The 27,220-nt window shown below is 41.5% G+C and overlaps 1 protein-coding gene across 3 annotated transcripts in view; it reads left to right on the forward strand.

The window, feature by feature from the left end:
• LOC100488631 (SLAM family member 5) overlaps positions 1-26,445 on the forward strand; it is a 47,112-nt gene extending 20,667 nt beyond the window's left edge. Inside the window, exons 4-9 of one of the 3 annotated variants that reach the window (XM_031891952.1) lie at positions 7,188-7,508; positions 10,035-10,313; positions 18,156-18,263; positions 22,584-22,637; positions 25,088-25,170; positions 26,129-26,445. In XM_031891952.1, the coding sequence (XP_031747812.1) occupies positions 7,188-7,508; positions 10,035-10,313; positions 18,156-18,263; positions 22,584-22,637; positions 25,088-25,170; positions 26,129-26,212 (929 nt within the window). In that variant the 3' untranslated portion in view covers positions 26,213-26,445. The remainder of the gene's footprint in view (positions 1-7,187; positions 7,509-10,034; positions 10,314-18,155; positions 18,264-22,583; positions 22,638-25,087; positions 25,171-26,128) is intronic. The other 2 variants (XM_031891953.1, XM_031891954.1) reach the window with 2 other exon arrangements.
• Positions 26,446-27,220: the final 775 nt, after the last annotated feature.

Genomic DNA, 27,220 nt, shown 5'->3' on the forward strand with positions numbered 1-27,220 from the left:
ACCATTGTGTGTTACTGAGCTATAGGGGATAGTAGGTCTGGGGGTAGTAGTACTGTAGGCTTGTTACTCACAGTCTGTACCATTGTGTGTTACTGAGCTGTAGGGGATAGTAGGTCTGGGGATAGTAGTACTGTAGGCTTGTTACTCACAGTCTGTACCATTGTGTGTTACTGAGCTATAGGGGATAGTAGGTCTGGGGGTAGTAGTACTGTAGGCTTGTTACTCACAGTCTGTACCATTGTGTGTTACTGAGCTGTAGGGGATAGTAGGTCTGGGGATAGTAGTACTGTAGGCTTGTTACTCACAGTCTGTACCATTGTGTGTTACTGAGCTATAGGGGATAGTAGGTCTGGGGGTAGTAGTACTGTAGGCTTGTTACTCACAGTCTGTACCATTGTGTGTTACTGAGCTATAGGGGATTGTAGGTCTGGGGGTAGTAGTACTGTAGGCTTGTTACTCACAGTCTGTACCATTGTGTGTTACTGAGCTATAGGGGGTAGTAGGTCTGGGGATAGTAGTACTGTAGGCTTGTTACTCACAGTCTGTACCATTGTGTGTTACTGAGCTATAGGGGATAGTAGGTCTGGGGGTAGTAGTACTGTAGGCTTGTTACTCACAGTCTGTACCATTGTGTGTTACTGAGCTATAGGGGATAATAGGTCTGGGGGTAGTAGTACTGTAGGCTTGTTACTCAGTCTGTACCATTGTGTGTTACTGAGCTATAGGGGATAGTAGGTCTGGGGGTAGTAGTACTGTAGGCTTGTTACTCACAGTCTGTACCATTGTGTGTTACTGAGCTATAGGGGATAGTAGGTCTGGGGGTAGTAGTACTGTAGGCTTGTTACTCACAGTCTGTACCATTGTGTGTTACTGAGCTATAGGGGATAGTAGGTCTGGGGGTAGTAGTACTGTAGGCTTGTTACTCAGTCTGTACCATTGTGTGTTACTGAGCTATAGGGGATAGTAGGTCTGGGGATAGTAGTACTGTAGGCTTGTTACTCAGTCTGTACCATTGTGTGATACTGAGCTATAGGGGGTAGTAGGTCTGGGGGTAGTAGTACTGTAGGCTTGTTACTCACAGTCTGTACCATTGTGTGTTACTGAGCTATAGGGGGTAGTAGATCTGGGGGTAGTAGTACTGTAGGCTTGTTACTCACAGTCTGTACCATTGTGTGTTACTGAGCTATAGGGGATAGTAGGTCTGGGGATAGTAGTACTGTAGGCTTGTTACTCACAGACTGTACCATTGTGTGTTACTGAGCTATAGGGGATAGTAGGTCTGGGGATAGTAGTACTGTAGGCTTGTTACTCATGAACTCAACACACTGTCATGTCTAATTAGCAAGGTGATTATACTAATGCTTTAGAGTGAGTAACATTTATGATTTATGATTACTTATATACTGTAATTAGAATTTAATTAAGGTTTTTATGATCATTGCATTCAAATGGTATGATATATAGGGTTCATATATATATATATATATATATATATATATATATATTATTGGACCTTTTTTCTTAATAAACGTGTTATATAGGAACAAACAGAGCACACCCTATAGCTGTTCAAACGCCCAGGGTGCTGGCAAAAAAGATTTTTATACAGACAGTGAGCTGCACACACAGGCAAAAAATAACACGTTTATTAAGAAAAAAGGTCCAATATATATATATATATATATATATATATATATATGTAATTTGCTGCTTTGGTTAATGTTTGAATAGTTTTATTTTGTTATATGTTTTGGAATATAATTCACATGATTCTGTGAAAAAAAATGTATTTGTTTGTGGGAGGGAAATTAGATTGTAAGCTCCCCTGTGGCAGGGAATGTTGCAAATAATCTGTGTAACAGCATCTTTCAGCCTCTGTAACTAAAGAGTAATTCAGTATCAGATCTGGTATTAAGTTTTATAACCTGGGGTTAATGGATAAGGGATAAGGGATATGGGAAGCTGGGTGCTTTCCTTTTGGTGAAAATGTTCTAGAAATACAGCCCTGGCTGATGTATATCTTATCTGAAAGAAGGGGAAATATCACCAACGCAAGCTGGAGTTTAAAATAAAAATGACCTTCACATCTTCCTTTAAACCCTTTCCCTGCTGCCTCGGTATATTCTATGTTTGTTAGCAAGGGGGGTTACAGCCTAAAATCTGTTTAGGGGTTTTGTATTACAACAAACCAAGTTGCCTAGCAGGGCTGCTGCCATAGGGCAAAGTGCGAATCTTGTCTCAGGCAGCAGCTCCCCTCATGTTGCCAGGGGTAACATAGTAACATAGTAACTTAGGTTGAAAAAGACACATGTCCATCCCCTTTACCAGTTTAGTTGCAGTCTCTGCACTCTCTCCAGCTCATTAATATCCTTCTTAAGGACTGGAGCCCAAAACTGCCCCCCATACTCAAGGTGAGGCCTTACCAGGGACCTATAAAGGGGCAAAATTATGTTTCATCCCTTGAGTCAATGCCCTTTTTTATACAAGACAGCACTTTATTTGCTTTAGTAGCCACAGAATGACACTGCCTGGAATTAGACAACTTGTTATCAAAAAAAACCCCCAGATTTTCCCCATTAAGGAAACCCCCAACACACTACCATTCAGTAGATAGTTCGCGTTTATATTATTTCTACCAAAGTGCATAACTTTGCACTTATCAACATTGAACCTCATTTCCCAGTTTGCTGCCCAGTTTTCCAATTTTGTCAAATCGCTCTGCAAAGCGGCAGCATCCTGCATGGAACTTATAGTTTTGCACAATTTTGTGTCATCAGCAAAAATAGAAACAGTACTGTCTATGCCCACCTCCAGGTCATTAATAAACAAGTTAAAAAGCAAAGGCCCAAGGACTGACCCCTGCGGCACTCCACTAACAACACTGGCCCAATTAGATGATCCAGAGGAAGGCAAAAAACCCCATGTAAAGCCTCTCTAATTTTCCTCAGAGGGGAAAAAATTCCTTCCTGACTCCAAGATGGCAATCTGAGCAGTCCCCGGGTCAACTTGTACTGAGAGCTATCCCCCATACCCCTGTATTCCCTCACTTGTACTGAGAGCTATCTCCCCTACCCCTGTATTCCCTCACTTGTACTGAGAGCTATCTCCCCTACCCCTGTATTCCCTCACTTGTACTGAGAGCTATCTCCCCTACCCCTGTATTCCCTCACTTGTACTAAGAGCTATCTCCCCTACCCCTGTATTCCCTCACTTGTACTGAGAGCTATCCCCCCTACCCCTGTATTCCCTCACTTGTACTGAGAGCTATCTCCCCTACCCCTGTATTCCCTCACTTGTACTGAGAGCTATCTCCCATAACCCTGTATTCCCTCACTTGTACTGAGAGCTATCTCCCCTACCCCTGTATTCCCTCACTTGTACTGAGAGCTATCTCCCATACCCCTGTATTCCCTCACTTGTACTGAGAGATATCCCCCATACCCCTGTATTCCCTCACTTGTACTGAGAGCTATCCCCCATACCCCTGTATTCCCTCACTTGTACTGAGAGCTATCTCCCCTACCCCTGTATTCCCTCACTTGTACTGAGAGCTATCCCCCATACCCCTGTATTCCCTCACTTGTACTAAGAGCTATCTCCCATACCCCTGTATTCCCTCACTTGTACTGAGAGCTATCTCCCCTACCCCTGTATTCCCTCACTTGTACTGAGAGCTATCTCCCATACCCCTGTATTCCCTCACTTGTACTGAGAGCTATCCCCCCTACCCCTGTATTCCCTCACTTGTACTGAGAGCTATCTCCCCTACCCCTGTATTCCCTCACTTGTACTGAGAGCTATCTCCCATACCCCTGTATTCCCTCACTTGTACTGAGAGCTATCTCCCCTACCCCTGTATTCCCTCACTTGTACTGAGAGCTATCTCCCCTACCCCTGTATTCCCTCACTTGTACTGAGAGCTATCTCCCCTACCCCTGTATTCCCTCACTTGTACTGAGAGCTATCTCCCCTACCCCTGTATTCCCTCACTTGTACTGAGAGCTATCCCCCCTACCCCTGTATTCCCTCACTTGTACTGAGAGCTATCTCCCCTACCCCTGTATTCCCTCACTTGTACTGAGAGCTATCTCCCCTACCCCTGTATTCCCTCACTTGTACTGAGAGCTATCTCCCATACCCCTGTATTCCCTCACTTGTACTGAGAGCTATCTCCCCTACCCCTGTATTCCCTCACTTGTACTGAGAGCTATCTCCCCTACCCCTGTATTCCCTCACTTGTACTGAGAGCTATCCCCCCTACCCCTGTATTCCCTCACTTGTACTGAGAGCTATCTCCCCTACCCCTGTATTCCCTCACTTGTACTAAGAGCTATCCCCCCTACCCCTGTATTCCCTCACTTGTACTGAGAGCTATCTCCCATACCCCTATCTCCCATACCCCTATCTCCCACTCCCCTATCTCCCATACCAATCATACATTGAAGGTTTCAAAGCCAGAAATGTTTTCACGCCATTTACGATCGCCCGGATATGAAAAATTTGTGACTTTCGGAACGCAACCACAATATTTTCGTAAGACCGATAAAAGAGTTTTCATGATCTTTTCGAACATCAGAAATTATTGTGGTTACTACAAATTTTTTCCAATCCTTCTTATAACAATGCGAAATTCGCACTTCAATGAATGGGCCCCTAAGTGTACCACTGGCCTGAAGCCTTAGGGCTAATTCCCAATGCCCCATACAGTGAGTATGGAAAGTGCACAGAAAGCTGCAATCAGTCATTTTTTTCACTTTGCCCTCTGCATGGGACAAGCACTGTGCACCCCCGCTCTACTGGCATAGAGCCACCTATGGGTGCCATTGTGAATCATTGCCATACTGGAACCCACAGGGTTAAAAACAGCACCTGCTCCTGTTTATGAAGTTTCCAATCTAAACACCACATGAAAAGAGCCATCTGCCATATCCCCCCCCCCCCCACCCATTGCCCTCTTACTGTTCTTACCTCTGCTTAGCCTCCCCATGCTTTAATTTTATATATATATATATATATATATATATACGCACATTGTACAATAAATGTGTTTATACAATAAACATACAAGAACACATATAAAAACAATCATTATTACAAGACGGCCTTGCCCTGAAAGCCACCCCTGTTTGTTGTCCTGTTCCTACTTCTTAGAATAAATGATAATATTATTATATGACATTCTGGTTTTGCTTCATAGCACATTGTATTTCAATTGGGCAGTGTCTGTTATATAGCCTTATTAAAGGAGAAGGAAAGTCATTTTGGCATTTTACTGCCAATAGATATGCCACATTAGTGCCACCTAGAACAATATATTTATTCTGCAGAAACTTTAGAAGCTTTCTCTGTTTGCTTAAGATAGCAGCTGCCATTTTAAGTAGCTTCCTGCCTGCAGCTATAGCTGTTATAGCTGAGATCACACATTCCCAAGGGAGGGGGGAGGGAGTTCTTAGCATTCTAGTGGGAGGGGGAGCAGGAGAGAGGAGAGAACTGCGCAGACTCTGGCCCAGGGAAAAAAGGATGTTTCTGAGAGAGGAAGTCACACACTGGAACATCATGTTTACAAAAAGAGAAAATAAATCCGGTGTTTCTTTTGATAGAGGACTCAGTGCAGCTTTACTGTAAGTGCTTATGGCTGTATTTACATAGACCTTTCTGACACTTATTTTCTGATCCTTACTGTTTTTACCTTTCCGCAGGGCTCTCTTCCCCTCTTGTATCGGTTATTGATTGCTTTATATGTTACTCTCTATGCCCAATGTATGAAACCCACTTATTGTACAGCGCTGCGGGATATGTTGGCGCTTTATAAATAAATGTTAATAATAATAATAATGTAGATTGTAAGCTCTTTTGGGCAGGGCCCTCTTCCCCTCTTGTATCGGTTATTGATTGCTTTATATGTTACTCTGTATGTCCAATGTATGAAACCCACTTATTGTACAGCGCTGCGGGATATGTTGGCGCTTTATAAATAAATGTTAATAAAAATAATAATAATAATGTAGATTGTAAGCTCTTTTGGGCAGGGCTCTCTTCCCCTCTTGTATCGGTTACTGATTGCTTTATATGTTACTCTGTATGTCCAATGTATGTAACCCACTTATTGTACAGCGCTGCGGGATATGTTGGCGCTTTATAAATAAATGTTAATAATAATAATAATAATAATAATAAATATTAATAATAATAATTTCCTTCTCCTTTAAAGTGCAGTAAGCACACAGGTATGCCATTAAAACACCATTTTAGCCTTTTTACTGTCGTTCGTGCTGGCATTATTCTAAATAACAATACTGGATCACCCACCAGGTACCTATTTTACATGGACTACTGTAGTCACCACAGGCAGTGGTAACATGAACAAATGGGAAAATAACCCCCTTGAATTATTAATTACACATTTATTATTCTTCCATTGTTTTTGCTCTTCAATGTAGCAGATGGCTGATCCTAACATGATGGCAGCTGGCAATGCTACAAAACCAGCACTTTTCAGTCTTTCATAACACTGTCTTTGCATGCTATTTATAATTTTGCCATAAAAGTATTTGCCCAATGCCTTTACATTCCCTATCTGATCCCCCATGTTTCTCTATGAGGGGGCGGCCATATTTGTGCAGCAGGAGGCCGTTAGCATTAGAAGCTGTAACTGACAGGCTGAGAAGAGACAGTCAGGTTGGCAAAACAGTCAGGTTTAGGGATTTCAAGTTACAATTACTTACAAAAGCAGCCCTATCAGGGAAAAACAATTCACATTATTGTACATTAATACTTTGACGAGTAGTTTTTTAGTGTCAGTATTACTTTAGGCAGTCTCCTCAACCCTAATGATTTGTTTAAGTATAACTTTGAGAATCTCTGCTTTAGCACTATGTCTTATGAGTGGGTCTTATCTTCTACTGCAATAAAGAGCTGCTGGGGTATTTTTTTAATCATACGATATACAACAGAGATCCCCAACCAGTGGCTCAGGGGTAACATGTTGCTCCCCAACCCCTTGGGTGTTGCTCTCAGTGCCCCCAAACCAGGGAGTTATTTTTGAATTCCTGACTTGAGGGTAAGTTTTGGTTGAATAAAAACAAGATTTCCTACCAAATAAAGCCCCTGTAAGCTGATAGGGTGCATAGAGGCACAGTCTCAATTGTGTTATTTTTGGGTATCAATTTCAATCTTAATCTCTATAGCAAACCAAGATGTCCCTAAGGAGGTGGATGGACTTGAACAGCATTCAGTCTGTTTACAAAACGATCTAGATCTGACTGTTCCTGTGTTGGAGGTTTTGTGGCTGTTTAAAACCAAAGAAAGAGAAGTCAGACTGGCGTATTTTCGGAAGCCGCACTTTGAGATCAGGTTTCCTCAGTTCCACAACCGACTGGAACCATTAGACAGCGGAACAACACTACGAATCAGTGACCTGAGGATGGAAGACAGTGGGATATACACAGCAGCCATTACTTATACTGACGAAGAAACAAAGAGACTCACGTTTAATCTCACTGTGTATGGTAGGTGCTCTTTGTACAGATGCTAAAGTAATGAATTATTAAGTATGATTAAGACCAAGACAGTCCAGATGTAGATCCACAGAGCAGATGTGTCCATCCAAGAGGTCTTAATAGCCACAGACTTCTTGTAGTGCAGTCTCAGATTATTAGGTGAAAGCCAACAATTAATGGTAAAGTGTTACTCAGATTCCAAAACCCCTTAACTGACATTAAAAACAAATGATAGAAAAAAACTGGAATTTGTGCCGAATGTGTTCAGTTTCCTGCTCATCACCAGTTACGTGGCTTAATGTAAACACAGTACGATATATACATGTTTGAATTTGACATTATTATAGGCAAAAAACAGCTACACAGATGACTCCTATAGAAGGTGGCACTAAAAGTTAAAAAATGCATAAATAGTTTCCTTAATGTCCTACAAATAGTATGTTGATGATAATCAGACTTCCCTGTATGCACACCTTTTGTCTATGCCACCCGTCCAGAATAGCACTTAATTATAAGGATATTAGCAGTCACTGAGGGGTTCTGTGCCCATATAAAGGCACAAGGCTGCAGGCTGAGTTATACAGGGAACTCTGAGTATCACTCATGTATTATAAGGGATAATGTACCCCCTACTGTAAATGATAAGGATATTAGCAGTCACTGAGGGGTTCTGTGCCCATATAAAGGCACAAGGCTGCAGGCTGATTAATACAGGGAACTCTGAGTATCACTCATGTATTATAAGGGATAATGTACCCCCTACTGTAAATGATAAGGATATTAGCAGTCACTGAGGGGTTCTGTGCCCATATAAAGGCACAAGGCTGCAGGCTGAGTTATACAGGGAACTCTGAGTATCACTCATGTATTATAAGGGATAATGTACCCCCTACTGTAAATGATAAGGATATTAGCAGTCACTGAGGGGTTCTGTGCCCATATAAAGGCACAAGGCTGCAGGCTGATTAATACAGGGAACTCTGAGTATCACTCATGTATTATAAGGGATAATGTACCCCCTACTGTAAATGATAAGGATATTAGCAGTCACTGAGGGGTTCTGTGCCCATATAAAGGCACAAGGCTGCAGGCTGATTAATACAGGGAACTCTGAGTATCACTCATGTATTATAAGGGATAATGTACCCCCTACTGTAAATGATAAGGATATTAGCAGTCACTGAGGGGTTCTGTGCCCATATAAAGGCACAAGGCTGCAGGCTGAGTTATACAGGGAACTCTGAGTATCACTCATGTATTATAAGGGATAATGTACCCCCTACTGTAAATGATAAGGATATTAGAAGTCACTGAGGGGTTCTGTGCCCATATAAAGGCACAAGGCTGCAGGCTGAGTTATACAGGGAACTCTGAGTATCACTCATGTATTATAAGGGATAATGTACCCCCTACTGTAAATGATAAGGATATTAGAAGTCACTGAGGGGTTCTGTGCCCATATAAAGGCACAAGGCTGCAGGCTGAGTTATACAGGGAACTCTGAGTATCACTCATGTATTATAAGGGATAATGTACCCCCTACTGTAAATGATAAGGATATTAGCAGTCACTGAGGGGTTCTGTGCCCATATAAAGGCACAAGGCTGCAGGCTGAGTTATACAGGGAACTCTGAGTATCACTCATGTATTATAAGGGATAATGTACCCCCTACTGTAAATGATAAGGATATTAGCAGTCACTGAGGGGTTCTGTGCCCATATAAAGGCACAAGGCTGCAGGCTGAGTTATACAGGGAACTCTGAGTATCACTCGTGTATTATAAGGGATAATGTACCCCCTACTGTAAATGATAAGGATATTAGCAGTCACTGAGGGGTTCTGTGCCCATATAAAGGCACAAGGCTGCAGGCTGAGTTATACAGGGAACTCTGAGTATCACTCATGTATTATAAGGGATAATGTACCCCCTACTGTAAATGATAAGGATATTAGCAGTCACTGAGGGGTTCTGTGCCCATATAAAGGCACAAGGCTGCAGGCTGAGTTATACAGGGAACTCTGAGTATCACTCATGTATTATAAGGGATAATGTACCCCCTACTGTAAATGATAAGGATATTAGAAGTCACTGGGGGGTTCTGTGCCCATATAAAGGCACAAGGCTGCAGGCTGAGTTATACAGGGAACTCTGAGTATCACTCATGTATTATAAGGGATAATGTACCCCCTACTGTAAATGATAAGGATATTAGCAGTCACTGAGGGGTTCTGTGCCCATATAAAGGCACAAGGCTGCAGGCTGAGTTATACAGGGAACTCTGAGTATCACTCATGTATTATAAGGGATAATGTACCCCCTACTAAGGCCATCTGTCCTGTTTTGAGTACTGTGAAAAGCAGCAAAGTCTGTGTTTGTCTTCCATGTGGAGCCTTTTATTTTTTACCTGCAAAATTAAGCCTTTAGGATGTAAGTGTGCACCTCACCACATGTTACAGGTTGCTACGGGTTACTAGACCTGGGGCACTGCTACCCAGTGTATTTGTCAAATTACTGCTTTTATTTCTTGTCACAGAGCCAGTCCCCACCCCACACATATGGATAGAAGGGAAGAAGCAAACCACTGAGTGGTGCAATTTTACTGCTCGCTGCTCTGTCAAAAATAACGACTCAGCACTTACATTTACCTGGATAAACAAACCCAATAAGACTGAATATCTGGCCTTCAGCAATGGGACAGTTGTGGCATCAGTGGAATCACCAACATCGGACAAAGAATTTCATTGTTTGCTGGAGAACCCCGTGGACCAAAAAAATGCCTCAATCCATGTTCAAACAATCTGCTCTACTCCAGGTAAATGATATTGATACTGAGAAGCATACTTAATAATAGCGTATTCATTAGATCTGGGGGAGTTTAGCATGTGATGGGGTTTTGCCAGTCTAGGGTGGCTTATAATACAATGACAAAGTGTAACAGAGATATGTGTATGGCCTATGGCACAAAAGGTATTTTAAGCCCCTGTAATGTTTTCAGATAGAACTGCAGTGCCCAAAATCCTGATTCTTCCTGCAGCCTCTGTTATATGAATGGGGAATGATCAACCTATGGCACTGCTAGGTGAGAATAAATGGGAAATTCAGAATTAGAATTGTGTCATCCTTGGGCCGGCATCAGCTGTTCACTATTAATTGGAATGGGAAGCGGCTACTGTTTTAACCAGTGCAGAAGTCCCCAACCTTATATACTCATGAGCCACATGTTGAGGTTGAAGTGTTGAGGAGCAACACAAGCATGAAAAAAGTTCCAGGGGTGCCCAATAAGAGCTATTGGCTATTTGGTAGCCCCTATATGGACTGACAGCTTTACACTGGTTTTTTATGCAACCAAAATGTGCCTTCAAGCCAGGAATTCAGAAATGAGCCCCTGCTTTGAGGCCACTGGGAGCAACATCCAAGGGGCTGGGGAGCAACACGTTGCTCACAAGCAATTGCTGGTGGATCACTGGGCTAAAAATAGGTGATATTGTTCCCTATGGGACATACTCCTTATTGTGTGCTCCTCTGTTCTTTCTTGTGCCTTGGAATCAGCTTCAGCTTTACCAGGGACAACAGTCAAGTAGGTGACCCTTAGGCTAGTGCTACACATGACAGCGCCACTCCGAAATCCGCTTCATGTGCCTGTAGTATTTACCCATTTTGGATTTGTCAGAATGTGTACTTCCCAAAAATATATGGTTTCCATGGGTCACCTTACTTTTTTGCAGCTTTTACCCCACATAAACTGCCATGTGTTTATGAATTAGGTAAAGATAAGCCATGGAATTAGTGTGCACAAGGTATATTTTGGGGTCTCTAAGTACCATGTACTCTGATAAACCTATGTACATTGGGCATCAAACTGTTCAGTGGACCCCTGGCATTCAAATTCAGGGTGTTTTATTATTTTAACCTAATGTTATGTGGGAGATAAGATGCTGCAAAGTAAAAGCTTTGAGGGGATTTTATCAAAATGCCAACTTTAGGAAAGCTTAGTGGCTTGGTACTTTGGAGTAGAAAGACATGGGTACCCATTATAGATTCGGGGGGATGTGTACTTTCCAAAAGATATGGCTTTCTGGGGTGAGCATAATTTTTTGTAGGTTTATCCCCAGAGTTGGACTGGGGGGTGCAGGGCCCACCGTGTTTACCACCCCAGGGGCCCTGCACCCCCCAAGGTACCTCCCCTGCAGAGGCCCCCACCGTGCACCCCGAACCCTCCTCCGCAGGGGCCCCCACCCAACATCCTACCCTGAATGTGTGTATGATGCCAGGGGAAGCGTTAACAGGGTCGGGTCTGGGCCAACCCTGTTTATCCCACATAAAATGATGTAAATGTGTTGATTTTGCAGGAGCTGAAATTACAGAAATGATAGATCATATGGGGGTTTCTTCACCTTTGGCCCCAGAAAAGCCAAATACTTAGGTAAACCTATATAGATAAGGGCAGGCAGACACTGCTTCTAATAGCAATTATATATATATGAATAACTCAAAAACGTTTTCTTTTATTAGGCAAAAAAGTATCATTTGGGTTGACTTGCCCTTTACGCTTTTTTTTTTTTTTTTAAATCACACATTTTTATAAAATCCAATAACTTTAGGAAAGCATTGCAACTTGGTAATTTGGAGTAGACAGACAGTTTTACCTATTCTAGATTCATCGGAATCTGTTGTTTCCAGGGTAAACCCTTGGAAACCTTCTGTTAGAGGAATTTTTGGCCTTAAACTCCAAAGTCTGCCGCTTTCTGGAGCAGCGCTTTGCACATTTGGTGCTGCTGGGAGTCCTATACAAGTGAGAAATCGCTACAAAACTACTGTATAACAATAAAAGTTCCAGAAGCCTCAAACTGACTAGCAGTGAAAGGGTTCACTGCCTTTGTTTCGCATGAATACAAAACTGTGTTTAGGGGTTTATGGGATTACGATTATTTGTTTAAATGATAAATAGAAGAAAACCCAGTAAATGTGAAAGCATACTTTAAACAAACAGTTCAGAGAGATGTGACGCAGTTCTGGCTATTATGTTAGACATCTGCCCACTCCAGCCTTTATAGATTACATATTTGCCTAACTAACTATATTAGAAATATTCTTTATTTTGCACAGTCTATTTTACCCAGTTTCATGTTTACACTGAGCTGCTCCTTTAATATGCATTTTTTCTAGTTTTTTTCTTTATTGGTTAAATACTGTAAATGTTTATCTGTATACAGTGTCAGCATTACTCGGAATCTGGTGTTGTGTTCATTTAAATGCTGTACTTTGTGCTCCCCCATCCAGGGCCCACAATTCACTGTACTCCCTACAGCAACCCCAGCTGTTCCCCCCTACAGCAGGTGAAAAGTATACTTCACCTAGGTTTATATGGGCACAGAACCCCTCACCCTCAGTGACTTCTAATATCCTTATCATTTACAGTAGGGGGTACATTATCCCTTATAATACATAAGTGATACTCAGAGTTCCCTGTATAACTCAGCCTGCAGCCTTGTGCCTTTATATGGGGGGCACAGAACCCCTCAGTGACTGCTAATATCCTTATCATTTACAGTAGGGGGTACATTATCCCTTATAATACATGAGTGATACTCAGAGTTCCCTGTATAACTCAGCCTGCAGCCTTGTGCCTTTATATGGGGGGCACAGAACCCCTCAGTGACTGCTAATATCCTTATCATTTACAGTAGGGGGTACATTATCCCTTATAATACATGAGTGATACTCAGAGTTCCCTGTATAACTCAGCCTGCAGCCTTGTGCCTGTATATGGGCACAGAACCCCTCAGTGACTGCTAATATCCTTATCATTTACAGTAGGGGGTACATTATCCCTTATAATACATGAGTGATACTCAGAGTTCCCTGTATAACTCAGCCTGCAGCCTTGTGCCTTTATATGGGCACAGAACCCCTCAGTGACTGCTAATATCCTTATAATGGAAATCTAAAAATTGCTTGAAATTCCGTTGTACTGTGCATCTAATGCACAATATAAGAGGGGAAAATTTTACAGGGCGAGGGTGAGGTTTATTTTTCAAGTACAGCAATAAGCACACACACCCATAGCAATAACATAAATAATATTTAAAGGGTATTTATTCTGTGTCGTAATAAAAAAAATATAGGTGGGTGAGAAAAAAACAATTGGCAAGTGTGACAGATTTAACAGAACAGATCAGTGTGTGCCAATTTATGAGAACTAAATCAGGTATTTTGAACAACTGAATTCCATTTGAGGAGGGGAACATTACAGCTGAATGCACATCTAAATGTATCAGTATTTTTTTTTACCATTGTTCCATAATGATTTATATATATATATATATATATATATATATATATATATATTATATATATTATATATTGATATGTAATGATAGTAATAAATCTTTAGCAAAAATAGAGGACACCTCAATGCCAGAGATGGTCACCGAATCCAACTTGGTTATGTATTTTAGGCAATGAAGCCTCCTTAGACCAATCCCTACAACGAAGGTACCACTGACTACCTCACCCTGGGGGGCACATTTAAGGCATACATAAGGGGCCAGCTAATTGCTGAGATCCAGGCTTTTAAAAAGCAAACATGGGCCCACCAGGCATACGTGGAGCAAGTGTTATTGCAAATAGATGGAACAGCACCACCCTCTCCCACTGTAGAAACTACTAGCTGTTAAAGAGGAGATCGCTGAGTCTATTGACTCCTTTCCCAATAGGAAAGCCCCAGGAATGGGTGGGATCCACATAGAATTATACAAAAGGCATACTAAGATGCTTTCCCCGTATTTATTGAAAGTCTTTGAATATGCTTTACAGCCACTAAACTACCTAGCTCTATGTATGAAGCAGATATAGCTATACTGTCCAATCCGGGAATGGATACCCAGCTGACTGAGTCTTACTGGCTAAAGCTGGCCATACATGCACCAATATAATCGCACAAAACATAGTTTTGTTCAATTTTCAGACGGTGTGGGCTCTGATAAATTATCACCCAACAATTTTCATACCCTGGTGTTTAATTTTTAAGACAAATGGACAAATTAGAAAATTCTGGTCAGATAACGATTAGAGATGTAGCGAACTGGGTGTTCGCAAGTTCGCGAACTTTTAGCGATGTTTGCAATTTTGGGTTCGCCTTAGCTGGAGCCAAATTTTGACCTCTCACCCCAGAGCCAGCAGATACATGGCAGCCAATCAGGCAGCTCTCCCTCCTGGACCACCCCCGGACCACTCCCTTCCATATATAAACCGAAGCCCAGCAGCCATTTTACATTCTGCCTGTGTGTGCTTGATGAGTTAGCATAGGGAGAGAGCTGTGCAGGGGTTTGAGGGACAGTTTAGGTAGCTTTGCTGACTAGTGATCTACTTTCTACTGCTCTGTATGTAGCTGCTGTGGGCAGCTGTCCTGCTGATCTCATCTGCTGTAACCCAATAGTCCTTGTAAGGACTGCTTTTATTTTCTGATTACTGTTACTCTTCTTTTCATTGTGTACTGCAGCTCCGTCTGTGTGTGTTGGAGACAGGTGTGCTGCTCATAGTAGTGCACTAAGCACCAACCACACATAAACATCATTTTTTTTTATTTGTGTTTTTTTACTTTGCTACTGTAATTTATAGAGCCGAGTGCTATTAGTCTAGCTGTGTTGGGGACTGGTGTGCTGCTCCTAGTAGTTCACCCCCAGCACCAACCAAACACGTTACACATAGTAGTGACATTGCATTGCAATAAAATCACCTGAGTGACGTTTTTCCACCAGCAATAATATATTCCGTATCCACTACTGCGGCGTTTTGTCTTTGCGTGTGAACCGCTGTAACCTTTACACGACTTGATTGGCATGTAGACGCCGGATGTTTTAAAGCAGTTTATTACACAAGTTTAGGAATGTAGTGTGATTTCTGCCCTTTACAGAACAAAACGCAATGCTGTGTCAACAATGTATTTTTCAGAGACATTTTTGCCCTTGATCCCCCTCCTGCATGTCACTGTCCAGGTCGTGGCACCCTTTAAACAACTTTAAAATCAGTTTTCTGGCCAGAAATGGCTTTTCTAGGTTTTAAAGTTCGCCTTCTCATTGAAGTCTATGGGGTTCGCAAAGTTCGCACTTTTTGGCAGAAGTTTGCGAACGGGTTCGCGAACTTTTTTTGTGAGGTTCGCTACATCTCTAATAACGATAATAATCTGTGCATGTATTGTGTATCTGACGATATCCATGGCTGGCCTACAATGTATTTCTGGGGTATAACTTTTGTACGATTGTTGTCTGGCAATTATTAATGGTCAGAACATTGTTCATTTGACTATGGAGATTTCCATTCATTCAGGTCATGGTATATCTAGTATAAATAAATCTAAAGCAACTGGACTTGTTAAGGAATCATTGAAGACGTTTCACTACTCATCCGAGCAGCTTCTTCAGTTCAACTGACTGGTATGGGAAGCCCTCAGCATATATACTCTTCCACTAATCCAATCACAATGGTACAATGTAACTATTCAGAGAGGTGACATCTGAAACTCACAGAGGTGTGAATGCTGTGGGGTTACTTTGAAAGGATTACCAAATGAAGAGTTACATGATACTTGGGTAATCCTTTTAGAGTAACTCCACAGCATTCACACCTCTGTGAGTTTCAGATGTCACCTCTCTGAATAGTTACATTGTACCATTGTGAGTGGATTAGTGGAAGAGTATATATACTGAGGGCTTCCCATACCAGTCAGTTGAACTGAAGAAGCTGCTCGGATGAGTAGTGAAACATCTTCAATGATTACTTAACAAGTCCAGTAGATTTATTTATATTAGATAGTCCAATTTGCTATTTTTAGGACTTTAATCCTAAAATTCTAATCTAAATTGGTTTTAGATCATTGCATTAAAGCATACAGTCGATATCCAACTGTTCCTGGTATGATGACTTAAATCTAAACATGTATGGCCAACTTAAGGTTCTGGCTAGGCGGCTGAGCAAAGTAATAACCCAGGAGGTAGACTCAGACCAAACCAGGTTTATACTAGGGAAAACTGTTGCCTTAAATACCAGGCACATATACCTACATTTTACAACATTGGCCACTGGGGTATAGCAATAGCATTTAATACAGCTGAATGGCCTTTCCTGTGGTAAGTCCTAGAGCACTTTTTGCCTAAATGTATCTGCCTGGTGCAACTAATTTATGCTTCTCCTGTGGCCTCACTAAGAGTAAATTCTTCCTCCACAACTTCCTTTCCACTCTCCTGGGGTACAAGGCAGGGGTGCCCCCTGTCCCCCCTGTTATTTGCCCTAGCAATACAGTAGTAGCAGTTTCCACAGACAGTCTGCTAACATTGTAGGCTATTTCATTGCTGGTCAGGAAGAAAAAATATAACAATATGCAGATGACACTCTGGTGTATTTAGGGGACAGGGGGTGTCACTTACTAACCTTTTGCAGCTCACTACAGGTATATTGTTGGGACTTCAGGTGAGACCATTTAAATCAGTTCTTTTTTTGTTAGATCTGCCTGGCCCAGAGGAACACCTAATATGCCGTGCCATACAAATAGTAGACCAGTTTGTGTATCCAAGTATTAAGATTATTCTTTCATATTCCCAATTCAAGCTAAACATAGACCCAATGACATATTGACTAATGGACAAAAGAAAACTCTGAGAAACATTAACCCTAGGCCAAGTAGGTAGGATTCAACTAATTAAAATGGTTGTCGTGCCCAAACTGTTGTACCTTCTGTGGTTCTCCTCTATATTGATTTCACAGCATTTCTTCTCTACATCACATACTATACTGACAGACTTTATATAGGTTAAATCCAGGGCCAGACCCAAACTAACTACCCTATTTAGGCCACAGCAAAGGGGGTGAAATGGACTTGCCCAATATGCAGTACTATATTCTCTCAGCCCAGGTCTCACATATTAAACCTATGATGGACAGTGCACTCAACCCTCCACTTTTCCAACTATGGGGCAGCTTACAGCCCTGCCTAGTAGACCCCTTGCTGAGTCTGCTATAAGTGCAAGGGACAACCAACATTCCTCTCCTCCACACTTTAGAGCTAAACACTGAAGCAGGTACACAAACTCCTGGAGTTCCAAGCAAAAGTACCCCAGACCCCTCTAACTAAATACTCACGCCTCCCAGGAATGACCAAAATAAGTCTACCACCCTGCTGGTCCGACCTACACATCCATTCCATAGATGATTAATGGAACAACGGTGAACTGCTGTCAGTTACAGACCTTAGGGCAAGGTTTGGTCTGCCACAATCACAATGGCTTACCTACCAAAGGTTGAAAGCTGCACCATGCAAACAAAATAAAACGCCTGGAGAGCTTGTAGTAGCCTCTTCCCAATAATCAATGTCATTAAAGCTCCCTAAACAAAAGGCCTCCATTCCATTATTTATAAGTGATTATTGAAGGCATATTGCTTGACTAACTCTGTACACACAAGAGATACCTGGGAGGATGCTGGAATTATAACAGATGACCAGTGGAAGTAGGCACTAGATAGTCCCTCCATTATTTCACTCAAATATAGACGTAGGCTACTATAGCAGGGCATATTATACTACCTTTGTGCCTGTGTTGATATGTAGAGTCATATGTTAAATCTATAAATCCAAATGTCAATAATGTTTTTGTATCAGTTTCAGGAGAATTGCAACGATATTATTTATGGTTCATCCCACTCTTTCTCATTATTTTAATCGCATTGCTTGTATGGTTGGCTGTAGCGAGGAAGAAGAGAAAAAAAAGTAAGTCATTTATTACTGTAACTGGTTTATTACTGTAACTGGGGAGATGCAAGAATCAGGGACAATATTTATAATCATTATTGAGCAAGGTGTCACTGACAAACCTGGATCCAACATGGCAGCTGCCGTTATGTGTTCTTTTCTGCCTTCTCTTGTCCAACTATATAATTTGTATATTTTTTATGGCCAGTGTTCTGTGTTGGTTTTGCATTTCATTTACAATGGAAACACTGATACAAAATGGGTGCTAGCAATATGTGTCTTGCATTTCTTAGTTTTTGCACACCTTACAGTGCGGGAAGAATTGGAATAGGACTGTTTGGTGCAGTAAGTTTAGGGCAGCACATATAGGGGCCTGATTATCATACTGCGTGATCACAGCATTTGATACAGTACCATACAGAAGGTTGCTGGTTAAATGAAGGGATATTGGTCAGGGACAAAATATTTGTAATTGGATAGAGAACTGGCTGAAGGATAGAGTACAAAGAGTGGTGGTAAATGGAACATTTTCTAATTGGGCCAGTGTGGTTAGTGGAGTACCGCAGGGGTCAGTCCTTGGGCCTTTGCTTTTTAACTTGTTTATTAATGACCTGGAGGTGGGCATAGACAGTACTGTTTCTATTTTTGCTGATGACACTAAATTGTGCAAAACTATAAGTTCCATGCAGGATGCTGCCGCTTTGCAGAGCGATTTGACTAAATTGGAAAACTGGGCATCAAATTAGCAAATGACATTCAGTGTAGATAATGGCAAAGTTAGAAATATGGTAGAAATAAAATAAATGTGAGTTATAGACTAAACGGTAGTGTGTTGGGGGGATCCACAATTGAGAGAAATGTTGGGATTTTTTTAGATAACAAGTTGTCCAATTCCAGGCAGTGTCATTCTGTGGCTACTAAAGCAAATAAAGTGCTGTCTTGTATAAAAAAGGGCATTGACTCAAGGGATGAGAACATAATTTTGCCCCTTTATAGGTCCCTGGTAAGGCCTCACCTTGAGTATGGGGGGCAGTTTTGGGCTCCAGTCCTTGAGAAGTGTGTATATATAGTTATATATATGTGAGTATATAGATAGGCCTGTATAAGTGTGTATATATAGTTTTATATGTGAGTGTATAGATAGGCCTGTATAAGTGTGTGTATATATAGTTATATATATGTTAGTGCAGTGCTGTCCAACTTCTATGGTGCCGAGGGCCGGAATTTCTCTAGCATACATGGTGGAGGGCCGCTAATGGAAGCCAGTTTTGACCACTCCCCTTTTTGAAACCACACCCACTTCAAACCACACCTATTTTATCACAATGGTGGTAGCACAGCAAAATCCCAAATGCTTGGTCCTTACTGTGGGGATATCAACCATCATTCATATGTGAAAGAATTATGTCATATTAAGATATACCTTTAATTTCCATATGCCTCCTCCTCCCCTGTGGATAGCACAGCAACCCCCAGTACATAATTACACACCTTAGGGTCCATTTAATGGCTATTTCCAACTGCTAACAAACTCCCACAACAAACCCCTGCCAGGTTCACCTCCCACAAGCAGCATAGGGCAAGCAGAGTATGGCACACACAGGCAGCACTCTGCCTGTCCTATGCTGTCTGTGTGTGCCATACTCTGCCTGTCCTACCCTGCCTGTGTGTGCCATACTCTGCCTGTCCTACCCTGCCTGTGTGTGCCATACTCTGCCTTCTCTATGCTGCCTCTGTGTGCCACACTCTGCCTGCCCTACCCTGCCTGTGTGTGCCATACTCTGCCTGCCCTACCCTGACTGTGTGTGCCATACTCTGCCTGCCCTACCCTTCCTGTGTGTGCCATACCCTCCCTGACCTATGCTGCCTGTGTGTGCCATACTCTACCTGCCCTATGCTGGCTGTATGTGCCATACTCTACCTGCCCTATGCTGGCTGTATGTGCCATACTCTACCTGCCCTATGCTGGCTGTATGTGCCATACTCTGCCTACAGTACCTATGTCTGAGGTGTGAAGAAGTGAACAATGGGAGTGATTACAGTCTGAGCCTAAGGTGTGAACACTGCAGGGGTTGAACAATGCAGGTATTAAAAGGTGTGAAAAACACAGGGGATTACATATTTAAACAATACAGAAGGATTACAGCCTGAATCTGAGGTGAGAACCATGCAGGGGGGCAGTTAATCACAGTACTGATACCATTTAATGCTTACTCAAAGGTAAGCCATCAAAGCAGCCAGACAGGTGGGGGGCCACACAGAGGGGGGTCGCGGGCCGCATGCGGCCCGCGGGCCGCCAGTTGGACAGCACTGTGTTAGTGTATAGATAGGCCTTTATAAGTGTGTGTGTGTGCGTGTATATAGTTAGGCCTTTATAAGTGTGTGTGTGTATATATAGCTATATATATGTTAGTGTATAGATAGGCCTTTATAAGTGTGTGTGTGTATATATAGTTATATATGTGAGTATATAGATAGGCCTGTATAAGTGTGTATATATAGTTATATATGTGAGTGTATAGATAGGCCTGTATAAGTGTGTATATATTGTTATATATGTGAGTGTATAGATAGGCCTGTATAAGTGTGTGTGTATATAGTTATATATATATGTTAGTGCATACCCCCCAACTGTCCCGCTTTTCGCGGGACAGTCCCGCTTTTTATGGCGCATCCCGCTGTCCCGGATAGTTCCATGAATGTCCCGCATTGCGGGACATTCATGGAACTATCCGGCACAGCGGGATGCGCTTGCTGTACCGGATGTTCACGCTTCGTCTGCGGCTTCTTTATGCCTCTCCTTGTGCAGCGCGACAGTCCCTTTTATAAGGTTGCGCCTGTGGGTGTGACGTCATTACGCATGGGGCGCAACCTTATAGAAAGGGCCTGTCGCGCAGCGCAAGGAGAGGCATAAAGAAGCCGCAGAGGAAGGCGGAGCGCCTATGGGAGGTACTGTGATAGTGGACACTGTGTATGGGGGGGCACTGTGTATTGGGGGGCTACTGTGTATAGGGGCACTGTGTATAGGGGCACTGTGTATTGGGGGCTACTGTGTATTGGGGCACTGTGTATTGGGGGCTACTGTGTATAGGGGCACTGTGTATTGGGGGGCTACTGTGTATAGGGGCACTGTGTATTGGGGGGCACTGTGTATTGGGGGGCACTGTGTATAGGGGCACTGTGTATAGGGGCACTGTGTATTGGGGGCTACTGTGTATTGGGGCACTGTGTATTGGGGGCTACTGTGTATTGGGGGCTACTGTGTATAGGGGCACTGTGTATTGGGGGGCTACTGTGTATAGGGGCACTGTGTATAGGGGCACTGTGTATTGGGGGGCTACTGTGTATAGGGGCACTGTGTATTGGGGGCTACTGTGTATAGGGGGCACTGTGTATGGGGGGTACTGTGTATGGGAGACTACTGTGTATTGGGGGCTACTGTGTATTGGATGGTACTGTGTATGGGGGTACTGTGTATTGGGGGGCTACTGTGTATGGGGGGGCTACTGTGTATGGGGCGGGCTACTGTGTATGGGGCGGGCTACTGTGTATGGGGGGGGCTACTGTGTATGGGGCGGGCTACTGTGTATGGGGGGGCTACTGTGTATGGGGGGGCTACTGTGTATGGGGGGCTACTGTGTATGGGGCGGGCTACTGTTTATGGGGGGCTACTGTGTATGGGGGGAAAAACTGGTACTTAGTTATAACTCACTTATAACTGACTGCCTTCTCTCTATATTTGTATTTTAATGTAGGAGTTGCTATATTGTTTTCCTTAGGTCGTTCAGTAAGAGGGTATAGCACATTTTCGTCTGCTCCCGCCATTTGATCTATATAAAAAGGGTATTTTTTTTAAAATGGGGTGTGGTAATTGGGGCGTGACCACAAAAGGGGGCGTGGTCAAAAAATTTGCCGCGCTGCGCGCACCAAATCTTTTTGTCCCTCTTTTCATTTTTCAAATGTTGGGAGGTATGTGTTAGTGTATAGATAGGCCTTTATAAGTGTGTGTGTGTATATAGTTACATATGTGAGTGCAGAGATAGGCCTTTATAAGTATAAACACACACACATATGTGTATATATGTATATTAAAAGTCCAGGAATGGTGCACACAGACCTCCAGGTACTGCCTGGGTGCATGGTTAACATAACATAATTAGTAAGCACAAACAAACTGCACTCGCAGGACTTGTATGAAGCAAAAAAATGGTGTTTAATTCAACGTTTCGGCTTAGACTCAAGCCGTCTTGAACCCAGTTCATATATAATTGAACTTTGAAGAAGTAAAGAAATTCTTTGTCTTGTATAAAGCCTGTTTTTTTTTATTTTTTTTCACAGTCTACAACAGAAAATCATCACATGAAACTAAAACTACTCATTCATTGGGCTTTGGTAAGGCAATTTATGAGTTAAAGAGGGGTAAAAAAAGCATTGTAAAGTTATAGTTTGTAAGAACAAGAACCAATGTCATATCAATGACAAGTGGTTTCTTCCAATTCTAGAATCTGGTATTATTCCACAATTTACTATTATATGCAAATATACACCAGTGGGGGGAAATATGGATATCCAAGAACATAAGGGCCGCAGACTGCACTGCTTTCACTTCAGGGAAGATTTTGGGGAAAAACCCCTGAAGTAAATGTAAGAATGCATTGTCAAAGAGGTTTTGCCGCTCACAAAAAATGCACATTTTATTGAAATTTAGAATGGGGGGAAAAAACTCTCATTTCAGTACCTGCCCTTAATGGTTCTTTTTTTATATACAACATACTCTACAGGACAACTATAAAAACACCAAAAAAAGTAGTTTATTTTTTATTAGAGCAATGGCCCCTCTGATAAATTTACACACTTTGCTTACTTCTTACTTTGTTAGATTAAAATAAATCATCTGTTCAAAAGGCAGTACAGGTATGGGATCCGTTATCCGGAAACCCATTATCCAGAAAGTTCAGAATTACAGAAAGGCCATCTCCCATAGACTCCATTATAAGCAAATAATTCTAATTTTTAAAAATGAAATCCTTTTTCTCTATAATAATAAAACAGTACCTGTACTTGATCCCAACTAAGATATAATTACCCCTTATTAGGGGCAGAACAGCCCTATTGGGTTTATTTCATGGTTAAATGATTCCCTTTTCTCTGTAATAATAAAACAGTACCTGTACTTGATCCCAACTAAGATATAATAACCCTTATTGGGGCAGAACAGCCCTATTGGGTTTATTTAATGGTTAAATGATTCCCTTTTCTCTGTAATAATAAAACAGTACCTGTACTTGATCCCAACTAAGATATAATTACCCCTTATTGGGGGCAGAACAGCCCTATTGGGTTTATTTCATGGTTAAATGATTCCCTTTTCTCTGTAATAATAAAACAGTACCTGTACTTGATCCCAACTAAGATATAATTACCCCTTATTGGGGCAGAACAGCCCTATTGGGTTTATTTCATGGTTAAATGATTCCCTTTTCTCTGTAATAATAAAACAGTACCTGTACTTGATCCCAACTAAGATATAATTACCCCTTATTGGGGCAGAACAGCCCTATTGGGTTTATTTCATGTTTAAATGATTCCCTTTTCTCTGTAATAATAAAACAGTACCTGTACTTGATCCCAACTAAGATATAATTACCCCTTATTGGGGCAGAACAGCCCTATTGGGTTTATTTCATGGTTAAATGATTCCCTTTTCTCTGTAATAATAAAACAGTACCTGTACTTGATCCCAACTAAGATATAATTACCCCTTATTGGGGGCAGAACAGCCCTATTGGGTTTATTTCATGGTTAAATGATTCCCTTTTCTCTGTAATAATAAAACAGTACCTGTACTTGATCCCAACTAAGATATAATTACCCCTTATTGGGGGCAGAACAGCCCTATTGGGTTTATTTCATGTTAAATGATTCCCTTTTCTCTGTAATAATAAAACAGTACCTGTACTTGATCCCAACTAAGATATAATTACCCCTTATTGGGGGCAGAACAGCCCTATTGGGTTTATTTCATGTTTAAATGATTCCCTTTTCTCTGTAATAATAAAACAGTACCTGTACTTGATCCCAACTAAGATATAATTACCCCTTATTGGATGCAGAACAGCCCTATTGGGTTTATTTCATGGTTAAATGATTCCCTTTTCTCTGTAATAATAAAACAGTACCTGTACTTGATCCCAACTAAGATATAATTAAACCTTATTGGAGGCAAAAGAGTCCCACTGGGTTTAAATTATGTTTAAATTATTTTTTAGTAGGCTTAAGGTAAGGAGATCCAAATTACGGAAAGATCCCTTATCCGGAAAGCCCTGGGTCCTGAGCATTCTGGATAACAGTTCCCATACCTGTACAGCCTTACACCTCCTATTACCATTTCTCCCCCTAACTGCCACTCCTTGTGGGGCCTCTTGAAGAAAGGAGTTGCAAATAGATCAGGACAGGCAAAACAATGACAGTGCATGACAGAATATCACTGTGGGAAAGTAGAAATCCTTCCCTGACAATGTGACATTATATGTAAAGGTGAGAATAACTTACAGACTGGGCTATACAATTACCTGCATTATTCCCCAGGCTAAAACGGGGCATTCTACTGTCAATTATAAGGTAAGTGAGCACAAAAGGAGAAAATGAAATGTACACAAAACCATTTACTGGTTTAAAAAATACCTCCAACCTGTTTATTGCGAGTGCACATACAGACCAAACGTTTCAAGGGCTTCGTGCCCTTTTCATCAGTGGAAAAAGTACACAATTATAAGGTAAAGACACCTTCAAAATATATTTTTATATAAACAGGTAATGAATATTTGCCATTTATGTTGCAGATAATCACAGTGAAACTGAATATATGCCTCACAGCAATCCTCAAGAAACTCAGTACATCATAGTCGGGGCTTCACCACAATCGGTAAGAATAGCTTTCACTGTGTGTATATATATATATAAATACTGTATATATAATATACGACTAGTACCAGCACTCACCAAGTCAAAGGCAAATTCAGGGTGCTTCCAGTTTATTAGGAATTCACAGCATCCATCACATTATATGTAACCAAAAAACGATCCACACTCCGAATTCAGCTTGTATCCTAATTAATTGATAATAAATAAATAATTGACCTTGCCCAGGTGCAGCTTGGGAAAAATCACCATATCACACAAAGATACTCCAGGGACTTTTCTGTAAAATTCAATCTTTGTTCCTTCTGTGCCATCTGATCAACATTTCGGCTCCGGTCTAGAGCCTTTCTCAAGATAAAATTGGGCAATAAATATCACATTAAATAGATGCATACCCATAGGTGTATCCCAATTACTCCACCCATCCCCTCCCCCCACTGTGATCACATCAACCAGTTTAAGGGGGAAGTAAAGCCTCTACTCCATCATCCCAAGCCACAAAAAAAAGAAAAAAAGGAATACACAAAATATGCATCATTTATAAAATTTACAAGACTTTATTTTTTGTGGGTTGGGATGAAAGAAAGATTGAAAGATTGAATTTTACAGAAAAGTCCTTGGAGTGTCTTTGTGTGATATATACTATATATATATATATATATATATATATATATATATATCTAAAATCCTTCTTATTTCCCAAACTATAGGGCTCAAAGCACAAGCCAGTATTTTCTTGCTTTTATGGACTGTTATGGGAACAGCAAGGTGATTGCTCTGACAATACTGAAGCCAAACTAACCATAAACTAGGGGAAATATTTATGTTTATATTTAAGTTGTCATGCAACAGAGATGTCTAAACATGCGAGACATGATTTATTGTGCTAGCGTCCTGAGTACCTGGACTAGTAATGTCAATGTCTCAATGTGTCATTATCGATTTTGCTTTATGTTTCCAAGCAGAGCTCGAGTATCCCAGAAGTGCAACGTCAGTATCTGCAGAACCCAAAGCTCGAAACAATATACACCACAATAAGGAGTTAGAAGAGACTAAAGAAGATGCAAAAATTCTAACAAGAGTAATGAGATGTTGCTTCAGGTGTTGCCTGGAGACACAACAGAACATGGAATTCCCCCTGCCTCGGGGTATTTTTGAATTACATACTAGTTTGGTATGTGCCAAACCAGGTATTTCAAGAGGTTGTTACTAGTGATGAGTGAATCTGTCCCGTTTCGATTTGCTGGAAAATTCGCGAATCTTTCAAAAGATTCGCGAAATGGCGAAAAATTTGCGTAACGGCGAAAATGACGCATGACAAAAAAAAAATTGTTGCAACAATTTTTTTTTGTCATGCGACATTTTCGTTTTCGGGCGACAATTTTTAGACGCTCGGCAAATTTTTTCGCGCCAAATTTTTTCATCTGTTTCGCGAAACAATCCGCCAATGGCGAAATGAGGAAATTTGCGCCAAATCCATGCCTGGCGAAACATTTCACCCATCGCTAGTTGTTACAAGTGGTCACAATTAATTTTTTTTTCTCACTGACAGCATGGACAATGGCTATTAATTCTGTATATATATATTTTTTTAAATAAAATATTTATTTGTCAGTGGGACATCCTTGCAATGGAGCGGAGCTCTAAGTGGGGTCCTGCAGGGTTCTCTGTTGGCCTCACATTTATTGCCTCTGTTTATAAATGACATTGTAAGTATGGCTGTATCACTGTTCGCAGATACAACAAAACTCTGCAGCCCAATTCATTCCATCCAGGACATGACATCCTTATAGCAGGACCTGGACGAGCAGATCCCAGTAGCGGAGATGTGTAAGGTGGCTTGTGAACTGGGTAGGGTATGGCATAAGATTAGAGCGGTGACAGTATTTAATAGATTGGGGGTCAGAACACTGGGCTAAGTAGCTTTGCCTTGGGAGGGAATACTACTCGGCCCAGCTCTGTAAGGGGCAGATAAAAATCAATGCTGATGAATCAAAAGGTTATGCACCTAGAATTTAAGAATACACTAGAGATTTGTAATTCTTTTCAATGGA

This window comes from Xenopus tropicalis, chromosome 8, assembly GCF_000004195.4.
Source record: "Xenopus tropicalis strain Nigerian chromosome 8, UCB_Xtro_10.0, whole genome shotgun sequence".
NCBI classification, from domain to species: Eukaryota; Metazoa; Chordata; class Amphibia; order Anura; family Pipidae; genus Xenopus; species Xenopus tropicalis.